The 19,560-nt window shown below is 42.4% G+C and overlaps 1 protein-coding gene and 1 long non-coding RNA gene across 2 annotated transcripts; one reads left to right on the forward strand and one right to left on the reverse strand.

Annotated features, from left to right (window-relative positions):
• Positions 1-1,141: 1,141 nt before the first annotated feature.
• Positions 1,142-8,273, reverse strand: LOC147351628 (uncharacterized). Its single transcript, XR_015146879.1, has 4 exons — positions 8,140-8,273; positions 3,270-3,359; positions 2,332-2,456; positions 1,142-1,378 (listed from the first exon to the last, which is right to left on the reverse strand). It is a non-coding gene; the product is annotated as an uncharacterized LOC147351628 (long non-coding RNA).
• On the forward strand, positions 5,287-11,751 carry LOC147351629 (keratin, type I microfibrillar 48 kDa, component 8C-1-like). The gene is made up of 7 exons (XM_086355369.1): positions 5,287-5,667; positions 7,408-7,490; positions 8,763-8,919; positions 9,783-9,944; positions 10,039-10,164; positions 10,336-10,556; positions 11,326-11,751. The coding sequence occupies exons 1-7, from the start codon at positions 5,320-5,322 to the stop codon at positions 11,444-11,446; spliced, it is 1,218 nt and encodes a 405-aa protein (XP_086211495.1). The 5' UTR covers positions 5,287-5,319; the 3' UTR covers positions 11,447-11,751.
• Positions 11,752-19,560: the final 7,809 nt, after the last annotated feature.

Genomic DNA, 19,560 nt, shown 5'->3' on the forward strand with positions numbered 1-19,560 from the left:
TCAGCACATCTGCCCTGACTCTACTCCATGGTTAAGAGTTTGCGTGTGATCTCTCCCACAGAAATAGCCTTGGCTTCCATAATAAATAGTATCCTTCAACCTCAACTGCAATTTGCTCACATCTGGAGACCAGAAGCCTTACCATGGCGTCTGCCACAATTACATGAGCAGGTGTAAAACCTTTCTGTTTGTTAGCGGTTGATTTGCTCATCATTTTTATTGAAGGATCATTGACTAGGGACAAGGCCATTACTAACACAAAGGTAAGAATTCACAGAACACAGTAAGTAGAAAAAATAAAAGGCAATTGCCTTCCAGAATTTCTGGGAAGTGAATTAAAACTTGGCTGTTTTCTTAATAGATACAGGTCCTCTCAACCATCATCTAATGACCACTATGCAGTGATCATAGTTACTTCTATGCAAGATGTGAGATGGTTGCCTTTTCTAAACATTGCCCTCCACTTTTGAAGATACAGGATACTTACTTCTGGATTATTCCTAACTGAGGTGAAAGCTACAGTAATGGTTATAGGGATCCCCATGGACATATTTACCAGTCTACAATACACTATTCCTTTCCTATTCCTTAAAAAGTGCTGTTGTCTAGATTTTTATCTTTTGAAGCTTGGGGTATTGAAGAAGGGGAGAAAGAGAAAAGCTAATGAATTCAGCTATTCCCTGATGGCTCAGAGATAAAGAATTTGCCTGCAATGCAGAAGACTTGGGCTTGATTCCTGAATCAGGAAGATCCCCTGGAGAAGGAAATGGCAGCCCACTCCAGTATCCTTGCCTGGGAAATCCCATGGATGGAGGAGGCTGGAGGGCTATAGTTCATAGGATTTCAAAAGAACTGGACAAGACTGAGTGACTAAATAACAACAAAACAACAAATTGGCTTTACGTTATCAGATCTTGTCCAGGAATGCTTCAGTCAATTTGGTAGTGATTTTGAACTAACACACCTGTTCCACATCTCCCTAAAGGTAGAGATTCAGGCAGGAGGAGCAGATTGTGGATTGTGAATGTGGGCGAGGATATAATTACCTTCAAAATGAAACCACTAGGTGGCATTTTAGGGGGCTCCTAAGAGCTCTGGTCCTTGATGTCTTAGCCCAGAAAGAATTCACCAAGAAGCAAACTGATAGATAAGAAGTGATTTATTAGAATAGGATACTTGTGAGGCTTATGAGTGGGTGGACAAGAGGGTGCTGCCCCAAGAACTTAGAGGGCTACCATTTTACAATCAGAGGAAAAAGTGAAGAGGGGGAAAAGACTACTTTCTTCCTCATTCTTGAGTAGACGTCGTGCTTCCAACATCAGCTCCTCCTCCAAGTTGGGTTGGGGGGTTTTCTTGTCTCTACATGGTCAAGCCAGAACTGTCATGGCACAATGGAAAATTATTTCAGGTTTCAGTATAATGAGGATCTTTACTTTGAAATGTCACTTTTCCATAATTTTTCATCTATGTAGAGAGCATATCCGAGGAGTCATTAATTTACTGAGCTCACTGGGCAGAATGTGGGTCTCATGACACCATTGTTTTGTTGTTTTGGGTCATGTCTCATGCTTCTGCTGCATGATTTTTTTTTCGCTAAGCATGCCTGCTGTTTTATGGTTAAGCAAACATGCTTTCTTGAGTAATCATCAACTAACAGGGTTTACTACACTTTTTCTTTACTTAAAATTCTGTAGTGGGATGAACTATATAATTGCCTACTTTGTGCCTATCAAAAACATACTTTCTGGAAGAATACAAGTTTATTCCAATGCTGCTGTCTTTTATGAATACATAGTTGAAGTTCCACACTGGAAATGACTTTCAGAATCACCCAAGAAAACATACATTATAATTTTATAGTCACAATGTGTATCTGACCCACTGAAGATGCTATTCAGTTTGGTTTTTATCCAACTCACTGGACTGGGTCCCAAAATAACCACACTCTCTTGGAGATAAAGACTTGTTTTCAGTGAGGATAACCAAAAGAAAGAGCCTAGTGAGAGCAAGTTAGAAGAAGGGGTGATCTGAGTAAGGCTATATGGGAAGAATTAGCACGTAGCTACTAAAAGGAACTTTAGCTACTAAAGGTAGCTACTTTAAGGCATATTTTTCATATCTTGAGCACTGATAGATTGAACATAAAATCCTCATGTTTCATATCTCCATCTGGAATAGTAAAAGGGTAGAATATGTTTGCCAAAATGTACAGATGGTCTTGAAATACCAATAAAGCATGTAATTTAAATCTAAGTGGGGCACATTGTTTACTTAAGAAAAACCAGTCCTATGTAGGGGCTTCCCAGGTGGCACCAGTGGTAAAGAACCTACCTGCAATGCAAGAGTGCTGGTTCAGTCCCTGGGTTGGGAAGATCCCCTGGAGAAGGAAATGGCAACGCACTCCAGCATTCTTGCCTGGGAAATCCCATGGACAGAGAAGCATGGCAGACAGCAGTCTACGGGTGACAAAGAGTCAAACATGACTGAACACGCATGTATTAGTCCTATTTAAGTCATTCTCTAGTGCCTCCTTTGAGCAGGCCTTTATCTTAAAAGACTCTTGTGTGTTAATTGATCAGGTACTTTGGTTCAGAGGATGAAGAATGTCACATACCTTATATTGCAGTCAACAAGACATCAGACACTGCAGCCACCCCCTGAGGGGATTCAGGATAGAGAAAAACAAGATACCATCCCAAAATGTTGTTCAGTTACTCTCAGTTGTGTCTGACTCTTTGCGACCCCATGGACTGTAGCATGCCAGGCTTGCCTGTCCTTCACTATCTCCCAGAGTTTGATCAAACTCATGTCCATTGAGTTGATGATGCCATCCAACCATCTCATTCTCTGTCGCCCCCTTCTCGTCCTTCCCTCAGTCTTTCCTAGCATCAGAGTCTTTTCCAGTGAATTGGCTCTTTGGATCAGGTGGCCAAAGTATTGGAACTTCAGCTTCAGCATCAGCCCTTCTAATGAGTATTCAGGGTTGATTTCCTTTAGGATTGACTGGTTTGATCTCTTTGCTGTCCAAGGAGCTCTCAAGAGTCGTCTCCAGCAGCACAGTTCGAAAGCATCAATTCTTCAGATAGCTGAGGTGCATATCAAAGGAATGATTTCACTGTGCCCAGACTCTTACATCTTCCCATATGTAGAAAAGTGCTAAATTCATTCACTTGAGATATTTGGTTTTCTTTAATTAACAATTATCCTTTGATAGTCTGACTACCTGGTTTTTATTGCAAAACTCCCATGCATCCTGGATCCTCCCTTACCTCTTTGAAGCAGTCTCTCAGAGCTCTCTGAGAGGCTGTCTTCTGGGCTTAAGCCCTCAGGAAGTCCACTGGATAAAACATAATTATCAACTGAAAAAAAAAGAAAGCACGTAACTTAATGTGATGACTTTTTAAGAGTCACGTCCTTTGGAAAGGGCTTCCCAAGTGGCGCTAGTGGTAAAGAACCCACCTACCAATGCAGATATAAGAGATTTGAGTTTGACCCCAGGTTGGGAAGATCCCCTGGAGGAGGGCATGACAACACACTCCAGTATTCTTGCTTGAAGAATCCTATGGACAGAAGAGCCTGGTGGGCTATAGTTCATAGGGTCGAAAAGAGTAGGACACAACTGAAGTGACTTGGCACACGTAGCTCGCATATCATTTGGAAAACTGGGATCAGGCGTTTTGACATCGAACCCAGTAAATCTCCCTTTCCCCCCAAGCCTTAGTGGGTATTACATTTTCTTTTAGTAGATTTCCTTCCACTAGAGTAGAAGTGACCTTTGGTTCTTTGATAGAGAACAGACTTTTAATTCTTGGTCAATTATAATTTAGGAGGTGATATTGCCTAGTAGTGCATTCAATTGCACTCAATCCTTTTGTGCATCATTGCATCTCGCAGTGAGAAGATTGGAAGAGGGAGATAGTGTGAAGGAGAGAGCAAGGCCATTGGAATCAGAGAAGTGGGGGTTGTAATGCTGGCTCCACACGCAAGAGCTCTGTGACCTTGAACAACCTCTCAAAGGTTTGGCATCCTCATTTGCAAACCCTGCAGTGTTATGTGTGGACTTAAAGAGACAGTATAAATAGGGTGCTCAGCACAGTGGGTTCTCAGTAAGCAGAAGCCATTCTAACAACATGAGAAATGGATATTTCCTGCCATATCAGTAAACAAAGGGTGTCATAATCTTCAATGATTGCAGCCACCACCGTTGGTGAGCTGTTGAACCCTGAAGGAAGTCAGGAAAGAAAGAATACCTGCCATCTAGCCATCAGACTGCAGCCATTCCCCTCGATGAGCCCTGAGGAAACTCAGGATGTGAAATCACAGGATACTGGCCCCAGAGAGCTGGGATGCATATCAAAGGAATGATTTCTGTGAGCCCAGACTCTTGCATCTTCTCATACACAGGAAACTACTAAATTCCTTAACTTGGGATATCTGGTTTTCCTTTAACAATTATCTTTTGATGTTCAGACTACCTGTCCATTGTTGCAAAATTTATGTATAACCTGGCTCCCTGCCTTGCCTCCTCAAAGCAGTTCTCTCAGAGTTACTTGAGATGGTGTATCCCAGGCCTGAAGTCCTAAAAATTCCTGCTGAATAAAACATAACCCTCAACTTTTAGGTTCTGAGTATTTTTTAAGTCAACAAATGTCATACTATGTACAAGTACAGAGTAAAATCTTCCTGAAGAGTAGGTGCTCCCAAGATGTTAGTTTTCTTAATGTTCTGTGAACATTGAGTAATAACAGAAATGGAGCCTGGGGGCTTCCTGAAGCCCCCTAGGAAGAGGGTAGAATTGCCTCCACCTGGCAAAGGGGCCTTGGACAAGATGGCCTCATAATCCTTTCCGATCTCAGCTTCCAGGATTCCCTACTGAATAGTCTGCTTTTTCTCACAGAGTCTCTACTGAGCATGACGTAGATGAGCCACTGACCTTTCCTTGTGTAGGAGAAGAAGTGCCCCCAACTCTGGAGGACAGGACATAGCTATCACTAACTCTATAGCCCATGAGTGAGTGCTGCTGTTGGAAAGATATGGGTGGGTCACTTTGAAGCTTTTCCTTAACCAACCAGCATGATTGTTGATGAGTCCTGACTTAGCAAGAAGCCCAAGTAAAACATTTTATGAGGTAAAGGACTCGCGTGAGGTGGCTAAATAACATGGAAAAATTGGTAGAGAGGGTAAAAGAGGGTAACGCTAAGCGTGGCTACCACACCCACCGCTGGCAGAATATAAAGAGCTGGAGAAGACCAGGGCTTACACCACAGAAAGGAACCAGGCTTAGAAACAGACCTTCAGAGCTCTGCTCCCTCCAGCACCATGTCTTACAGCTGCTGCCTGCCCAACCTGAGCTTCCGCTCCAGCTGCTCCTCCAGGCCCTGCGTGCCCCCCAGCTGCTGTGGCACCACCCTGCCCGGGGCCTGCAACATCCCCGCCAATGTGGGCAGCTGCAACTGGTTCTGCGAGGGCTCCTTCAATGGCAGCGAGAAGGAGACCATGCAGTTCCTGAACGACCGTCTGGCCAGCTACCTGGAGAAGGTGCGGCAGCTGGAGCGGGACAATGCAGAGCTGGAGAGCCGCATCCTGGAGCGGAGCCAGCAGCAGGAGCCCCTCGTGTGCCCCAACTACCAGTCCTACTTCCGGACCATCGAGGAGCTCCAGCAGAAGGTGAGGGGGTGGGCACTGCCAACTGATGAGCTGCCAGTTGAAGAACTACTTATCTAAATTTGACAGACCTACTTCCAAGTGGATTTAAGTTTGGTCAAACCTAATGTTGAAAATGATAAGGACAGAGACATAGAAGTCACTGGCTTACATAAGACACATCACGTCATCCTAGAGAATCGATGTGGGATGCCCCAGGAAGGAGAGGTACAGACAGGGGAGAGGGTAAGGCATTAGACCAAAGTCATAGCAACCTAACACTGCTTCTTGTTTAAAACCAGACTGACTGATGCTTTAGTCCTATTATGGTATTCTGGTCTTGTTTTCCGAGCTTATAGCATTAAAAGGGGCTTCCCAGGTAACTCTAGTGGTAGAGAACCGACCGGCCAATGCAGGAGATGTAAGAGACGTGGGCTGGATCCCTGGGTTGGGACGATCCCTTGGAGAAGGAAATGGCAACCCATTCCAGTATTCTTGCCTGGAAAATTCCATGGACAGAGGAGCCTGGCAGGCTATAGTCCATAGGGTTGCAAAGAGTTGGACACAACTGAAATGACTTTAGCATACAAGCATGCAGCATGCATAGCATTAAAACATAATAATATGCACCTGAATTATTTCTTGGAGCTAGGAATTTCCTGCGTGAATCCTTAGATATTTCAAGATATAACAAGACAGTGTGTCTATAACAAAGTAAAAGAGCCACCAGCTCCAAAATCCTCCCTAGTATACACAGAGCGGGCTTGCATACACATGAGAATTCAGGGCCAAAAATATGGGAGTAGAAGTGGGATAAGTACAGAGTGAGCATAGAAGTGGGGCTTAATGCATCGTGTAGGTCAGGGAGGGCTTCTCAGAAGAGGCACTATCTGAGCATGGTTTGAAGGATGAAGAGGAGTTTATATTCAATTGCACAAGCCCTTGATTCTCTGACAGAATTAACTGTCCACCATTCAGTAGTTCTGGCAAAGTGAGTGTCAGAAAGGCGGTGTGGGATTTGAAGATCATGCACTGATTTCTGCACATTTAGTGAGAATGAGGCACAGTGCTGGAACAAGAGATAAAGTACTGAGTGAGACAGTCTCTTTCCTTCAGGAGCTCACAGTGTAATAGGGGAGATAGGAAACAAATAACCACAGTGAAGGTGATTAGATGTGTAACTGGCTAGGTGCAAGTTACTGTGGGAGCACCAGGAAGAAGTGACTCCTGCAGGAACTGGGGAAGGAAGGGGAATGTGACTTACGTAGGGGGTCTTACTAGGTGGGTGAAGGCATCCAGGCATTCCAGGTAGAGGCAGAAGCTTTGTGCAAAAGCTTTGTCCAGGGCAATGTGAGGGGAGAGTGGAGAGTGGTCAGCAGGGCTGGAATGGTGGTGTGTGAGCATAGGATAACCAACTTGTCTTTGTTTGCTTGGGTTTTTTTGGGGTTTAGCACCCCACCTCCCACTAAGCAAACAGGAACACTATGAGAGATTTGGTTCCCAGTATGTTCAGTTACTGCAGGAAACAAGAGGCAGACCAAGAAGAGAAGAATTTATGACAAAAGGCACATTTTCTCTTGACTGTTTTAGTTTTGAAATGATCAGTTCTATTAATGAATCCTCCCCTTATCCTCAAACTGAGAATGTGAGAAGACTTGAAGCTTTTTGGAAGGAATATCTGTTTGAAAGAAAATAGTTTTTAATTTTAAGTTATGAGACATTCATTCTTACTACAACTGATTTCACAATTAATCCTGTGCCCAGATCCTGGCCAACAAGGCAGAGAATGCTAGGCTGGTGGTGCAGATCGACAACGCCAAGCTGGCTGCAGATGACTTCAGGACCAAGTAAGATTTCTCTAATGATCAGACCAATTTAGTAATGGACAGGCTGAGTTGCAAAGTGATGAACTCTGTCCTGGAAGCATGCAAGCAGAAGCTGTCTGTGATCATAGTGGGAGGTTTCTTGCATTCAGTGAGTTAGGTTAACTGTCAGTCTCCTCACTGGAAGCAAGCATTCTGTGTTTTAAATTTAGTTTGAAGGAGCTCAAGCAGTCATCTATTCACTCTCTTTTTCAACTTAACATCTGGATCAACTTTAAAAGTATATTCCACACAAGTCTCTTAATACAGTTGAGTTATGATCAGCCCATTGGAAAAAGTTAAATGACACAATGAGAGCCAAAATTCATTTCAGAGAATCCATCAGTTTTTCTAGGTATGACCATTATAATCGTCAAGAATCCATTGCATTTTTATGAGACTTTATAGTTTGCAATGTGATTCTACCTATATCATTTTTTCATCTTTGGACCAACCTGACGCATGTTTTTTTTGGGGGGGTGGAGCAAGATGAAGTAGGAAAAAATAGCCTTATTGCTTTGCCTAGGGGGCCACAGAGGGCTAATGTCCTTAAAACTGTGTGTCCCTGACATGTCAGTTTGGTTCCCATTTTACAGATGAGGAAATTGAGGTTGAGAGAGATTAAAGAGCTTACCACTGTCCTCACGGCAGGGCTGAATCTCACTGCCTTCTAATCCAGTGCTGCTCTCATGATACCAGGTTGCTTCTCAGGGTGGTTGGTAAGGATGGTGAGGAGGTCCATAGCGGGCTAGTGAAGTCACCAACTCACTTGAGAATGGAAGATGACAGGGCTTAGTTGTTAGCAGCCTGTGATGGGGAATCAGAACAAATGAAGTTAAAGGTAGATTTAAACTATACAGTGGCTTCCCTGGTGGGTCAATGGTAAAGAATCTGCCTGCAAAGCAGGAGATATGGGTTTGATAATCACTGGGTCAGGGAGATCCCCTGGAGAAGGAAATGGCACCCGCACTCCAGAATTCTGGCCTAGGAGCCAGGCCTGGGTTGCAAAAGAGTCAGACATGACTTAGTGACTAAACAACAACAAAAACTATACAGGGGTGCCCCACCAATACCTTCTCTGTGGGTCTCAGGGAGGAAATAGCCTTTTCACTCTGTGCAGTGGTCTTTTTCCCTTTCAAAAGACTGCAAAAATTCCAAATATTTCACAATGTAATGAATTAGACCAGGTGAGCCAAGTAAAGCCTAGGAAAAAGTCTTCCTCTTTGACCTCCTTTGACTGCTGTTTGTGTGTGCAAGGTACCAGACAGAGCTGGGCTTGCGGCAGCTGGTGGAGTCAGACATCAACGGCCTGCGTAGGATCCTGGATGAACTGACCCTGTGCAAGTCCGACCTGGAGGCCCAGGTGGAGTCCCTGAAGGAGGAGCTGATCTGCCTCAAGCAGAACCATGAGCAGGTAAGAGAGTCCCAGCCCCTGACATTCCTATACTGAGAGTCCTGTAACTGCCCTGAGCAGGGTAATATAGGTCTTTAGGTCTTTGCTAGACATCCTAGAGCTGAGAACATTTTGCTGGATGCTCAAAACACCCTTGGTGGGTTGTTGGGGAAGCTTACTTCTTTTACCTAAAAGGGTGTGGTCATCTAATCTATTTCCATTTGGGGCTAGAGCTTTAAAATACTTTCTACTGCTTGATGAGATTGGTTGTCTTCTGAATAGATTGTCTTCCCATTAATGACTTAGACTGAAAGGAGATAGCAAACTTCTTTATGTGTCACCTAGACAGTAGAACCCAAGCTAGAATAAATGGATGGAAGGATGGATGGATAGATAGAAAAATAGAAGAAATGAAGGCACTGAAATAGTGGTTGATTCAGACCTCATGGTTGAATGTAACACTAGGATATCAGAAACATGTCTCAAACATTAGATGTTTAGATGAAGAGGAAAAAACCCCTCATGGACAGGGTGTGATGATAAGACATGAAGTAAATGGGACCAGTTAAGCCTAGTTTCTCTCTATTTAAGTAGCATTTAAGTGGCAACAATTATAAACCAGTTATCATGCCAGGTTTATCACTGAGCAAAAGAAAAGTAAAAAAGAAATGGTAGAATCTTGGAGTGGCAAGAAACATTAGCAATCAAGCAGCCTCATGATACAGATGTGGAGACTCTCAGACAGGAGGCCTGACTCACAGGAAGTAACTTCATCGAGTTTTATATCAATATGTGTCCTAAATTCTAATGCAACCTTTCCACCACAAGAGAATTCATATATAGATTTCTTTCTATGAGTTCATTCTTTCCCCTTCCTCCATCAGGAAGTCAACACCCTGCGGAGCCAGCTGGGAGACCGCCTCAACGTGGAGGTGGACGCCGCCCCCACTGTGGACCTCAACCGTGTGCTCAACGAGACCAGGGCTCAGTATGAGGCCTTGGTGGAGACCAACCGCAGGGACGTGGAGGAATGGTACATCAGGCAGGTGAGCATCTCGGCATGTGGTCTCTCAGGACCCTCAGCCCCTTGGGGCCCTTCAGGTGGGGTCTGATTGTCTCTTCTGCCCTTTGGTGTTTCAGACTGAGGAGCTGAACAAGCAGGTGGTGTCCAGCTCAGAGCAGCTGCAGTCCTACCAGGCAGAGATCATCGAGCTGAGACGCACGGTCAACGCCCTGGAGGTGGAGCTTCAGGCCCAGCACAACCTGGTGGGTATTGATGAGACTCCTGGTGAGGAGGTGAGGTTGGGGAGTCAGGGGCACTGGGATGCCCTCCGGACCACCCTCTCCTGAACTCTTGGAGCTGGTGACTTGTTTGGAAGCGATGGAGAAGTCCCTGAAGGAGCAGCTCTGTGACCTTCCTCCCCTTCCCTCTGACAGAGAGACTCCCTGGAGAACACCCTGACGGAGACGGAGGCCCGCTACAGCTCCCAGCTGGCCCAGGTGCAGGGCCTGATCGGCAACGTGGAGTCACAGCTGGCGGAGATCAGGAGTGACCTGGAGCGGCAGAACCAGGAGTACCAGGTGCTGCTGGACGTGCGGGCCCGGCTGGAGTGTGAGATCAACACGTACCGTGGGCTGCTGGACAGTGAGGACTGCAAGTGAGTACTGAGCAGGTGGTACCCCTGGCATGGTACAGGCACAGTCCTACCAAAAGACAAAACGGGGGCTTCCTGGGTCAAGTTTCTGATGCCAATATATCTGCAAAGACTAGAGTTTAATACTGCAGCAGTGGGAAGTGAAGGGTGTTTGCTGCTGTCACGACCAGGCCTAAAGGTATTGTCTGCTCCAAAAGATACTCCTGAGCCTGACTGTTTCCTCTACTGGTGAGCTTTTGGAGGCTGATGGGTAAATAAAGCTTTGTACCTTCAGCAAAAGGGAAAACAAACCTGTAACCACCATCACATGTACTTGAATAATGCTTTTGGATTTAATCCCCAGTTTCACACCTATTGTTTCATGGACCCTGGCTGGGATTCCCCTGAGACAGGCAGAGTGGGGATCTGGGGATCTGGGGATCAGGGCAACCACCTTATGGATGAGCATTTGAGTATCAAAAAGGGGAGGTTACTCAAACACTTCTAGGGTCCAGCACTTTTCGCCTGAGTATTTTCATGAACATGATCTGTGCGGTAGATATTATCAATCTATCTCACAGGTGAGGAGGGATGAAGGGCTTTCCCCACAACTTCAGGCTTATCGATCTGGTTCCATCTCAAGGCTTATTTAGGAGTGATCCGAATAACACTTGGCTTCCTAAGAAGTCAGAGAATGGCTTCTATTTGTCCCCTGTCTCCTTGGGTTGAACTCCCTCCTTTATTTTTGTTATTATCCATCTTATGCTGATGAGCTAATGGTTCTGTGTCCCAGGCTGCCCTGCAACCCCTGCGCCACGACCAACGCATCATCAGTCGGGTCCTGTGTCACCAATCCCTGCACCCCCTGCGGCCCACGCTCCCGCTTTGGGCCCTGCAACACCTTTGGGTGCTAGACAGCCAGGGCCAGCAGGAGGACTGTGAAGACAGAGGACCATTGATGGACCAGCCCTGCTCTCTGACAGCCATCAGCCATTGGATAGTACCCCAGTCACCACCATAATTCACAGTTTGGAAAGAGAATGTCCAGGCCCACCTGATCCTCTTAATTCAAGGCCAGTTTCTTGTGACCTGATGGTCTGACAGGTTTGGGCTGGGGAGTTGTCACATGAGGAGTTTTGTGGTTCTCTCTGCTGCTTTGATCTGTCTTGCAGTTCCCCAAATCCCCTTGTTAACCTCCTAATAAACTTTCCTCTTGCAAAGCAGTGATGATTCTCATTTGTATTCATTCCTTTTAAAGTGTTCATTCTATGTGTTCATGCTTCATATAAAAGCCACTTGAAAGTGAAGGAGGACTTGTCATTTAATCCTCTCCTTAAAGGTCTTTATTACCATTTGTTAACATTCACTAAACACAATGTGTCCCAGTAGAGACTCAGGCCAGCAGGGAACCAGTGGGACCACTAAGGCAAGAAGTCTCATCTGAATATGATAAACATGTTAGTTATGGGATCTTACTAAGTAAAGTCCAATGGCTAACATTTCTCAAACATTCCACCTTTCCTTTTCCAAAGGCCTACAAAAGGACAGGCACTAACATTTATTAAATGCCAACCAAGCACTAGAAACTGCATGACTAATTTTTTTCTCTTATGGTTATAGTAAGTAGCAATGTTAGGATCGAACCCAGAGCTTATTCTCTGAATGTCAGTTACATGTGAGGTGTGACTATGAGAGGGTAAAACTGATTTTGAATAAACATCCTTCATGATTTTTACCTGGGAAGGGAGGTTGCTATTAGTACCCCAAACACATCTGCAGAAGCTCTCCTTCAGCAAATACTGAAGAACTCATAACAGTAAAAAAGGGTGATCTCTGTTTCTCTTCTCTCTTGAAATTTTTTATCCACTGGATGGATGAATGGATAAAGATAAATATACATAATGGAAGGAAAACAAAGAAGAAAATCCTGACATTGAGACAACATGGATGAACTTGGAGGGCATTATGTCAGGTGAAATAAGCCAGACATAGAAAGACAAATACTGCATGATCCTGCATATATGTGAAATCTGAGTCACATTCATAAAAGCGGAGTAGAATGGTGATTTCCAGGGGCTGAAGGATGGGAGAAATGGGAAGATATTGGCTAAAGGGTACAAAATTTCAGTTATGTAGGAGGAATAAGTTCTGGTGATCTAATGTACAACATTATGATGATAGTTAATAATACTGTGTTGTGTAGCTGAAATTGACTTCTGTTTGTTTCCAAGACAAGCCATTCAAATTCACAGTAATCCAAGTCTATGCCCCAACCACTAATGTCAAAGAAGCTGAAGTTGAACGGTTCTATGATGACCTATAAGACCTTTTAGAACTAACACCAAAAAAAAAAAAAGATGTCCTTTCATCATAGGGGGCTGGAATGCAAAAGTACGAATTCAAGAGATACCTGGAGTAACAGGCAAGTTTGGCTTTGGAGTACAAAATGAAGCAGGGCAAAGGCTAACAAAGTTTCACCAAGAGAATACACTAGTCAGAGCAAACACACTCTTCCAACAACACAAGAGAAGATTCCACATGTGGACATCACCAGATGGTCAATAACAAAGTCAGATTGACTACATTCTTTGCAGCCAAAGATAGAGCAGTTTTGTACAGTCAGCAAAAAAATGACCAGGAGCTGACTGTGGTTCAAATTATGAACTCCTTATTGCTAAATTCACACTTAAATTGAGGAAAGTAGGGAAAACCACTAGACCATTCAGGTATGACCTAAATCAAATCCCTTATGATTATACAATTGAAGTGACAAATAGATTCAAGGGATAGATCTGATAGACAGAGTGCTTGAAGAACTATGCACAGAGGTTCATGACATTGTACAGGAAGCAGAGATCAAGACTATCCCCAAGAAAAAGAAATGCAAAAGGCAACATGGTTGTCTGGGGAGGCCTTACAAATAGCTGAGAAAAGAAGAGAAACTAAAGGCAAAAGAGAAAAGGAAAAATATATCCATCTCTACCTAAATGCAGAGTTCCAAAGGATAGCAAGGAGAGATAAGAAAGCCTTCCTCAGTGATCAATGCAAAGAAATAGAGGAAAACAACAGAGTGGGAAAGACTAGAGATCTCTTCAAGAAAATTAGAGATATCAAGGGAACATTTCATGCAAAGATGGGCACAATAAAGGACAGAAATGGTATGGACTTAACAGAAGCAGAAGATATTAAAAAGGGGTGGCAAGAATACACAGAAGAACTATACAAAAAAGATAGGAATGACCTAGATGTGTGTGATCACTCACCTAGAGTCAGACATTCTGGAATGCCAAGCCAAGTGGGCCTTATGAAGCATCACTATGAACAAAGCTAGTGGAGGTGATGGAATTCCAGTTGAGCTATTTCAAATCCTAAAAGATGATTCTGTAAGGTGCTGCACTCAGTATGCCAGCAAATTTGGAAAACTCAGCAGTGGCCACAGAACTGGACAAGGTAAGTTTTCATACCAATCCCAAAGAAAGGCCATGCCAAAAGAATGCTCAAATTACCACACAATTGCACTCATCTCACATGCTAGCAAAGTAATGCTCAAAATACTCCAAGCCAGGCTTCAATAGTACATAATCCAAGAACTTCTAGACATTCAAACTGGCTTTAGAAAAGGCAGAGGAACCAGAGATCAAATTGCCAACATCTGTTGGATCATAGAAAAAGCAAGAGAATTCCAGAAAAACATCTACTTCTGCTATATTGACTATGCTAAAGCCTTTGACTGCGTGGATCACAACAAACTGGAAAATTCTTTAAGAGATGGGAATACGAGACCACCTGACCTGCCTCTTGAGAAACCTTTATTCAGGTCAAGAAGCAACATTTAGGACTGGACATGGAACAACAGACTGGTTCCAAATTGGGAAAGGAGTACGTCAAGGTTGGATATTGTCAACATGCTTATTTAACTTATATGCAGAGTATATCATGTGAAATGCTGGGCTGGATGAAGCACAAGCTGGAATCAAGATTGCTGGGAGAAATATCAATAGCTTCAGATATGCAGATGACACCACCCTTATGGCAGACAGAGAGGAAGGAACTAAAGAGCCTCCTGATGAAAGTGAAAGAGGAGAGTAAAAAAGCTGTCTTAAAACTCAGCATTCAAAAAACAAAGATCATGGCATCTGGTCCCATCACTTCATGTCAAATAGATGGTGAAACAATGGAAACAGTGACAGACTTTGTTTTTGGGGGCTCCAAAATCACTGCAGATGGTGACTGCAGCCATGAAATTGAAAGACATTTGCTCCTTGGAAGAAAAGCTGTGAGAAACCTAGACAGTGTATTAAAAAGCAGAAACATTGCTTTGTGACAAAAGTCTGTCTAGTCAAAGTTATGGTTTTTCCAGTAGTCATGTATGCATGTAAGAGTTGGACCATAAAGAAGGCTGAGCACTGAAGAATTGATGTTTTTGAACTGTGGTGTTGGAGAAGACTCTTGAGAGTCCCTTGGACAGCAAGAAGATGAAACCACTCAATCCTAAAGGAAATCAGTTCTGAATACTCATTGGAAGGACTGACACTGAAGCTGAAGCTCCAATACTTTGGCCACCTGATGCAAGGAGCCAACTCACTGGAAAAGACCCTGATGCTGGGAAAGATTGAAGGCAGGAGGAGAAGAGGACAACAGAGGATGAGATGGTTGGATGGCATCACCGACTCAATGAAGATGAGTTTGAACAAACTCCTGGAGTTAGTGAAGGACGGGGAAGGCTGGCATGCTGCAGTCCACGGGGTCGCAGAGTCAGATCCAACTGAGCAACTGAACTGAACTTATACTTGAAGTTCTCTAAGAGGATATATCTTAAATATTCTTAAAACAGACACAGTCACATATAAAAGGGAACCATGTAGAGGTTGATAGATAAGTTATTTAGCCTGATCGTAATATTCTTTTCACAATATATGCACAAAAGTAACAGCATTTAGTTATATATCCAGCAATACCTTAACAGCCCTCTGGGTGATTCTATTACATTCAAATTTCAAGAATGTTAACAAATTTAGCAAATATTGGCAATACATACGAGTATCATGGTATCCTGTTATTTTAAAATCCTGTTTTCTTATTCATAGAGAAAATAAGCATTTGAAATATTTTTTATTAGTCATTTGAGTTTCTTATCTGTAGGTTCAATTTAATTCCACTTGAAGTAATAGCACTTAAAATGTACCTACAACAGTGCCTGGAACTGTCTGAGGTGTCAGGACAAAAGTGAATGAAACTAAGACCAGATCTCAAGGTGGGGAGAGTTCCTTTCAACTGAGGGGAGATGGGCAGTAAAGAATCAAATAAACCTCATCAAGAAAAAAAGGGGTAAGAATCAAATCAACAAAATTAGAAATGAAAATGGAGAAATCACAACAGACAACACAGAAATACAAAAGATCATAAGAGACTACTATCAGCAACTATATGCCAATAAAATGGGCAACTTGGAAGAAATGGACAAATTCTTAGAAAAATATAACTTTCCAAAACTGAACCAGGAAATAGAAAATCTGAACAGACCCGTAACAAGCACGGAAATAGAAAATGTAATAGGAAATGTTCCAGCAAACAAAAGCCCAGGACCAGACAGCTTCACAGCTGAATTCTACCAAAAATTTAGAGAAGAACTAACACATATCCTACTCAAACTCATCCAGAAAATTGCATAGGAAGGTAAACTTCCAAACTCATTCTATGAGGTCACCATCACTCTAATATCAGAGTGATATTTGATGCCACAAAAAAGGAAAACTACAGGCCAATATCACTGATGAACATAGATGCAAAAATCCTTAACAAAATTCTAGCAAACAGAATACAACAACATATTAAAAAGATCATACGTCATGACCAAGTGGGCTTTATCCCAGGAATGCAAGGATTCTTTAATATCTGCAAATCAATCAATGTGATACACCACATTAACAAATTGAAAGATAAAAACCATATGATTATCTCAATAGATGCAGAGAAAGCCTTTGACAAAATTCAACATCCATTTATGATAAAACCCTCCAGAAAGCAGGCATAGAAGGAACATATACCAACATAATAAAAGCCATATATGATAAACCCACAGCAAACATTATCCTCAGTGGTGAAAAATTGAAAGCATTTCCCCTAAAGTCAGGAACAAGACAAGGGTGCCCATTCTCACCACTACTATTCAACATAGTTTTGGAAGTTTTAGCCACAGCAACCAGAGAAGAAAAAGAAATAAAAGTAATCCAGATTGGAAAAGAAGAAGTATTTTTTCAAACAGTCATCTCACCGTTTGCAGATGACATGATCCTCTACATAGAAAACCCTAAAGACTCCACCAGAAAATTACTAGAGCTAATCAATGAATATAGTAAAGTTGCAGGATATAAAATTAACACACAGAAATCCCCTGCATTCCTATACACTAACAATGTGAAAACAGAAAGTAGGGAAACAATTCCATTCACCATTGCAATGAAAAGAATAAAATACTTAGGAATAAATCTACCTAAAGAAACAAAAGACCTATATATAGAAAACTATAAAACCCTGATGAAAGAAATCAAAGATGACACAAATAGATGGAGAAATATACCATGTTCATAGATCAGAAGAATCAATATAGTGAAAATGAGTATACTACCCAAAGCAATCTATAGATTCAATGCAATCCCTATCAAGCTACCAACAGTATTTTTCAGAGACCTAGAACAAATAATTTCACAATTTGTGTGGAAATACAAAAAACCTCGAATAGCCAAAGCAATCTTGAGAAAGAAGAATGGAACTGGAGGAATCAACCTGCCTGACTTCAGACTATACTACAAAGCTACAGTCATCAAGACAGTATTGTACTGGCACAAAGACAGAAATATAGATCAATGGAACAAAATAGAAAGCCCAGAGATAAATCCACGCACCTACAGACACCTTATCTTTGACAAAGGAGGCAAGAATATACAATAGAGAAAAGACAATCTCTTTAACAAGTGGTGCCAGGAAAACTGGTCAACCACTTGTAAAAGAATAAAACTAGAACACTTTCTAACACCATACACAAAAATAAACTCAAAATGGATTAAAGATCTAAATGTAAGACCAGAAACTACAAAACTCCCAGAGGAAAACATAGGCAAAACACTCTCTGACATAAATCACAGCAGGATCCTCTGTAACTAAAAGCAAAAATAAACAAATGCGACCTAATTAAACTTAAAAGCTTTTGCACAATGAAGGAAACTATAAGCAAGGTGAAAAGACAGCCTTCAGAATGGGAGAAAATAATAGCAAATGAAGCAACTGACAAAGAATTGACCTCAAAAATATACAAGCAACTCCTGCAGCTCAATTCCAGAAAAATAAACGAAAAAAAATTTAAAAATGGGCCAAAGAACTAAACAGACATTTCTCCAAAGAAGACACACTGATGGCTAAAAAACACATGAAAAGATGCTCAACGTCACTCATTATCAGAGAAATGCAAATCAAAACCACAATGAGGTACCATCTCATGCTGGTCAGAATGGCTGCTATCAAAAAGTCTACAAACAATAAATGCTGGAGAGGTTGTGAAAAAAAGGGAACCGTCTTACACTGTTGGTGGGAATGCAAACTAGTACAGCCACTATGGAGAACAGTGTGGAGATTCCTTAAAAAACTGGAAATAGAACTGCCATACGACCCAGCAATCCCACTGCTGGGCATACACACTGAGGAAACCAGAATTGAAAGAGACACGTGTACCCCAATATTCATTGCATCACTGTTTACAATAGCCAGGACATCAAAGCAACCTAGGTGTCCATCAGCAGATGAATGGATAAGGAAGTTATGGTATATATACACAATGGAATATTACTCAGCCATTAAAAAGAATACATTTGAATCAGTTCTAATGAGGTGGATGAAACTGGAGTCTATTATACAGAGTGAAGTAAGTCAGAAAGAAAAACACCAATACAGTATACTAACACATATATATGGAATTTAGAAAGATGGTAACGATGACCTTATATGCGAGACAGCAAAAGAAACACAAATGTAAATAACAGTTTTTTGGACTCTGTGGGAGAAGGTGAGGGTGGGATGATTTGAGAGAATAGCATTGAAACATGTATATTATCATATGTGAAACAGATCGCCAGTCCAGGTTCAATGCATGATACAGGGTGCTCAGGGCTGGTGCACTGGGATGACCCTGAGGGATGGGATGGGGAGGGAGGTGGGAGAGGGATTCTGGATGGGGAACACATGTACACCCATGGCTGATTTATGTCAGTGTATGGCAAAAACCACTACAATATTGTAAAGTAATTAGCCTCCAATTAAAATAAATTAATTAAAAAAGAGAATCAAGTAAGCATAACTGTTTCAAGTGGTAAGTGCTATGAAGAACAATAAAACTAGTGCTATGGACCAAATGTTTTTGTGCCCCAAACTCATATGTTGAGATCCTAATCTCCAATGTGACAGTATCAGGAGGTGGAGCCTTAGGCAGCTGATCAGATACAGGGGTGACGCCTCATGAAAGTTAACCAGGAAGGCTTAATGTTGAATTCACATTTGATCTGCTCTGTGACTTTAACCCTTATCTTGTCACTTTTGTTATTATGTGCTCAGTCTCTTCAGTTGTGTCAGACCCTTTGTGACCCCATGGACTATAGCCCTCCAGGCTCCTCTGTCCATGGGATTTCCCAGGCAAGAATACTGCAGTGGGTTGCCATTTCCTCCTTCAGGGGATCTTCTCAACCCAGGGATCAAACCTGTGTCTCCTGTACTGTAGGTGGATTCTTTACCACTGAGCTACCAGGGAGGCCCACTGCAGCATTTACTGTTGAATAAAATTCACATATAAGTGGATCCATGAAGTTCAAAGCCCTGTTTTTCAAGGGTCCACTGTATATATATAATTATTATACTATAAAGTTCACCTATATAAAGTATCTAATTCAATAATTTTTATATTTTATAACATTTCATCACCCATTAGTAGCTCTTCCCCATTTTCCCTACCCCCAGGCCTAGGCAATCATCATTGTTTCTA

Source organism: Bos grunniens, chromosome 19 (genome assembly GCF_055505025.1).
Source record: "Bos grunniens cultivar Pamir isolate PY7600 chromosome 19, Bosgru_T2T1.0, whole genome shotgun sequence".
NCBI classification, from domain to species: Eukaryota; Metazoa; Chordata; class Mammalia; order Artiodactyla; family Bovidae; genus Bos; species Bos grunniens.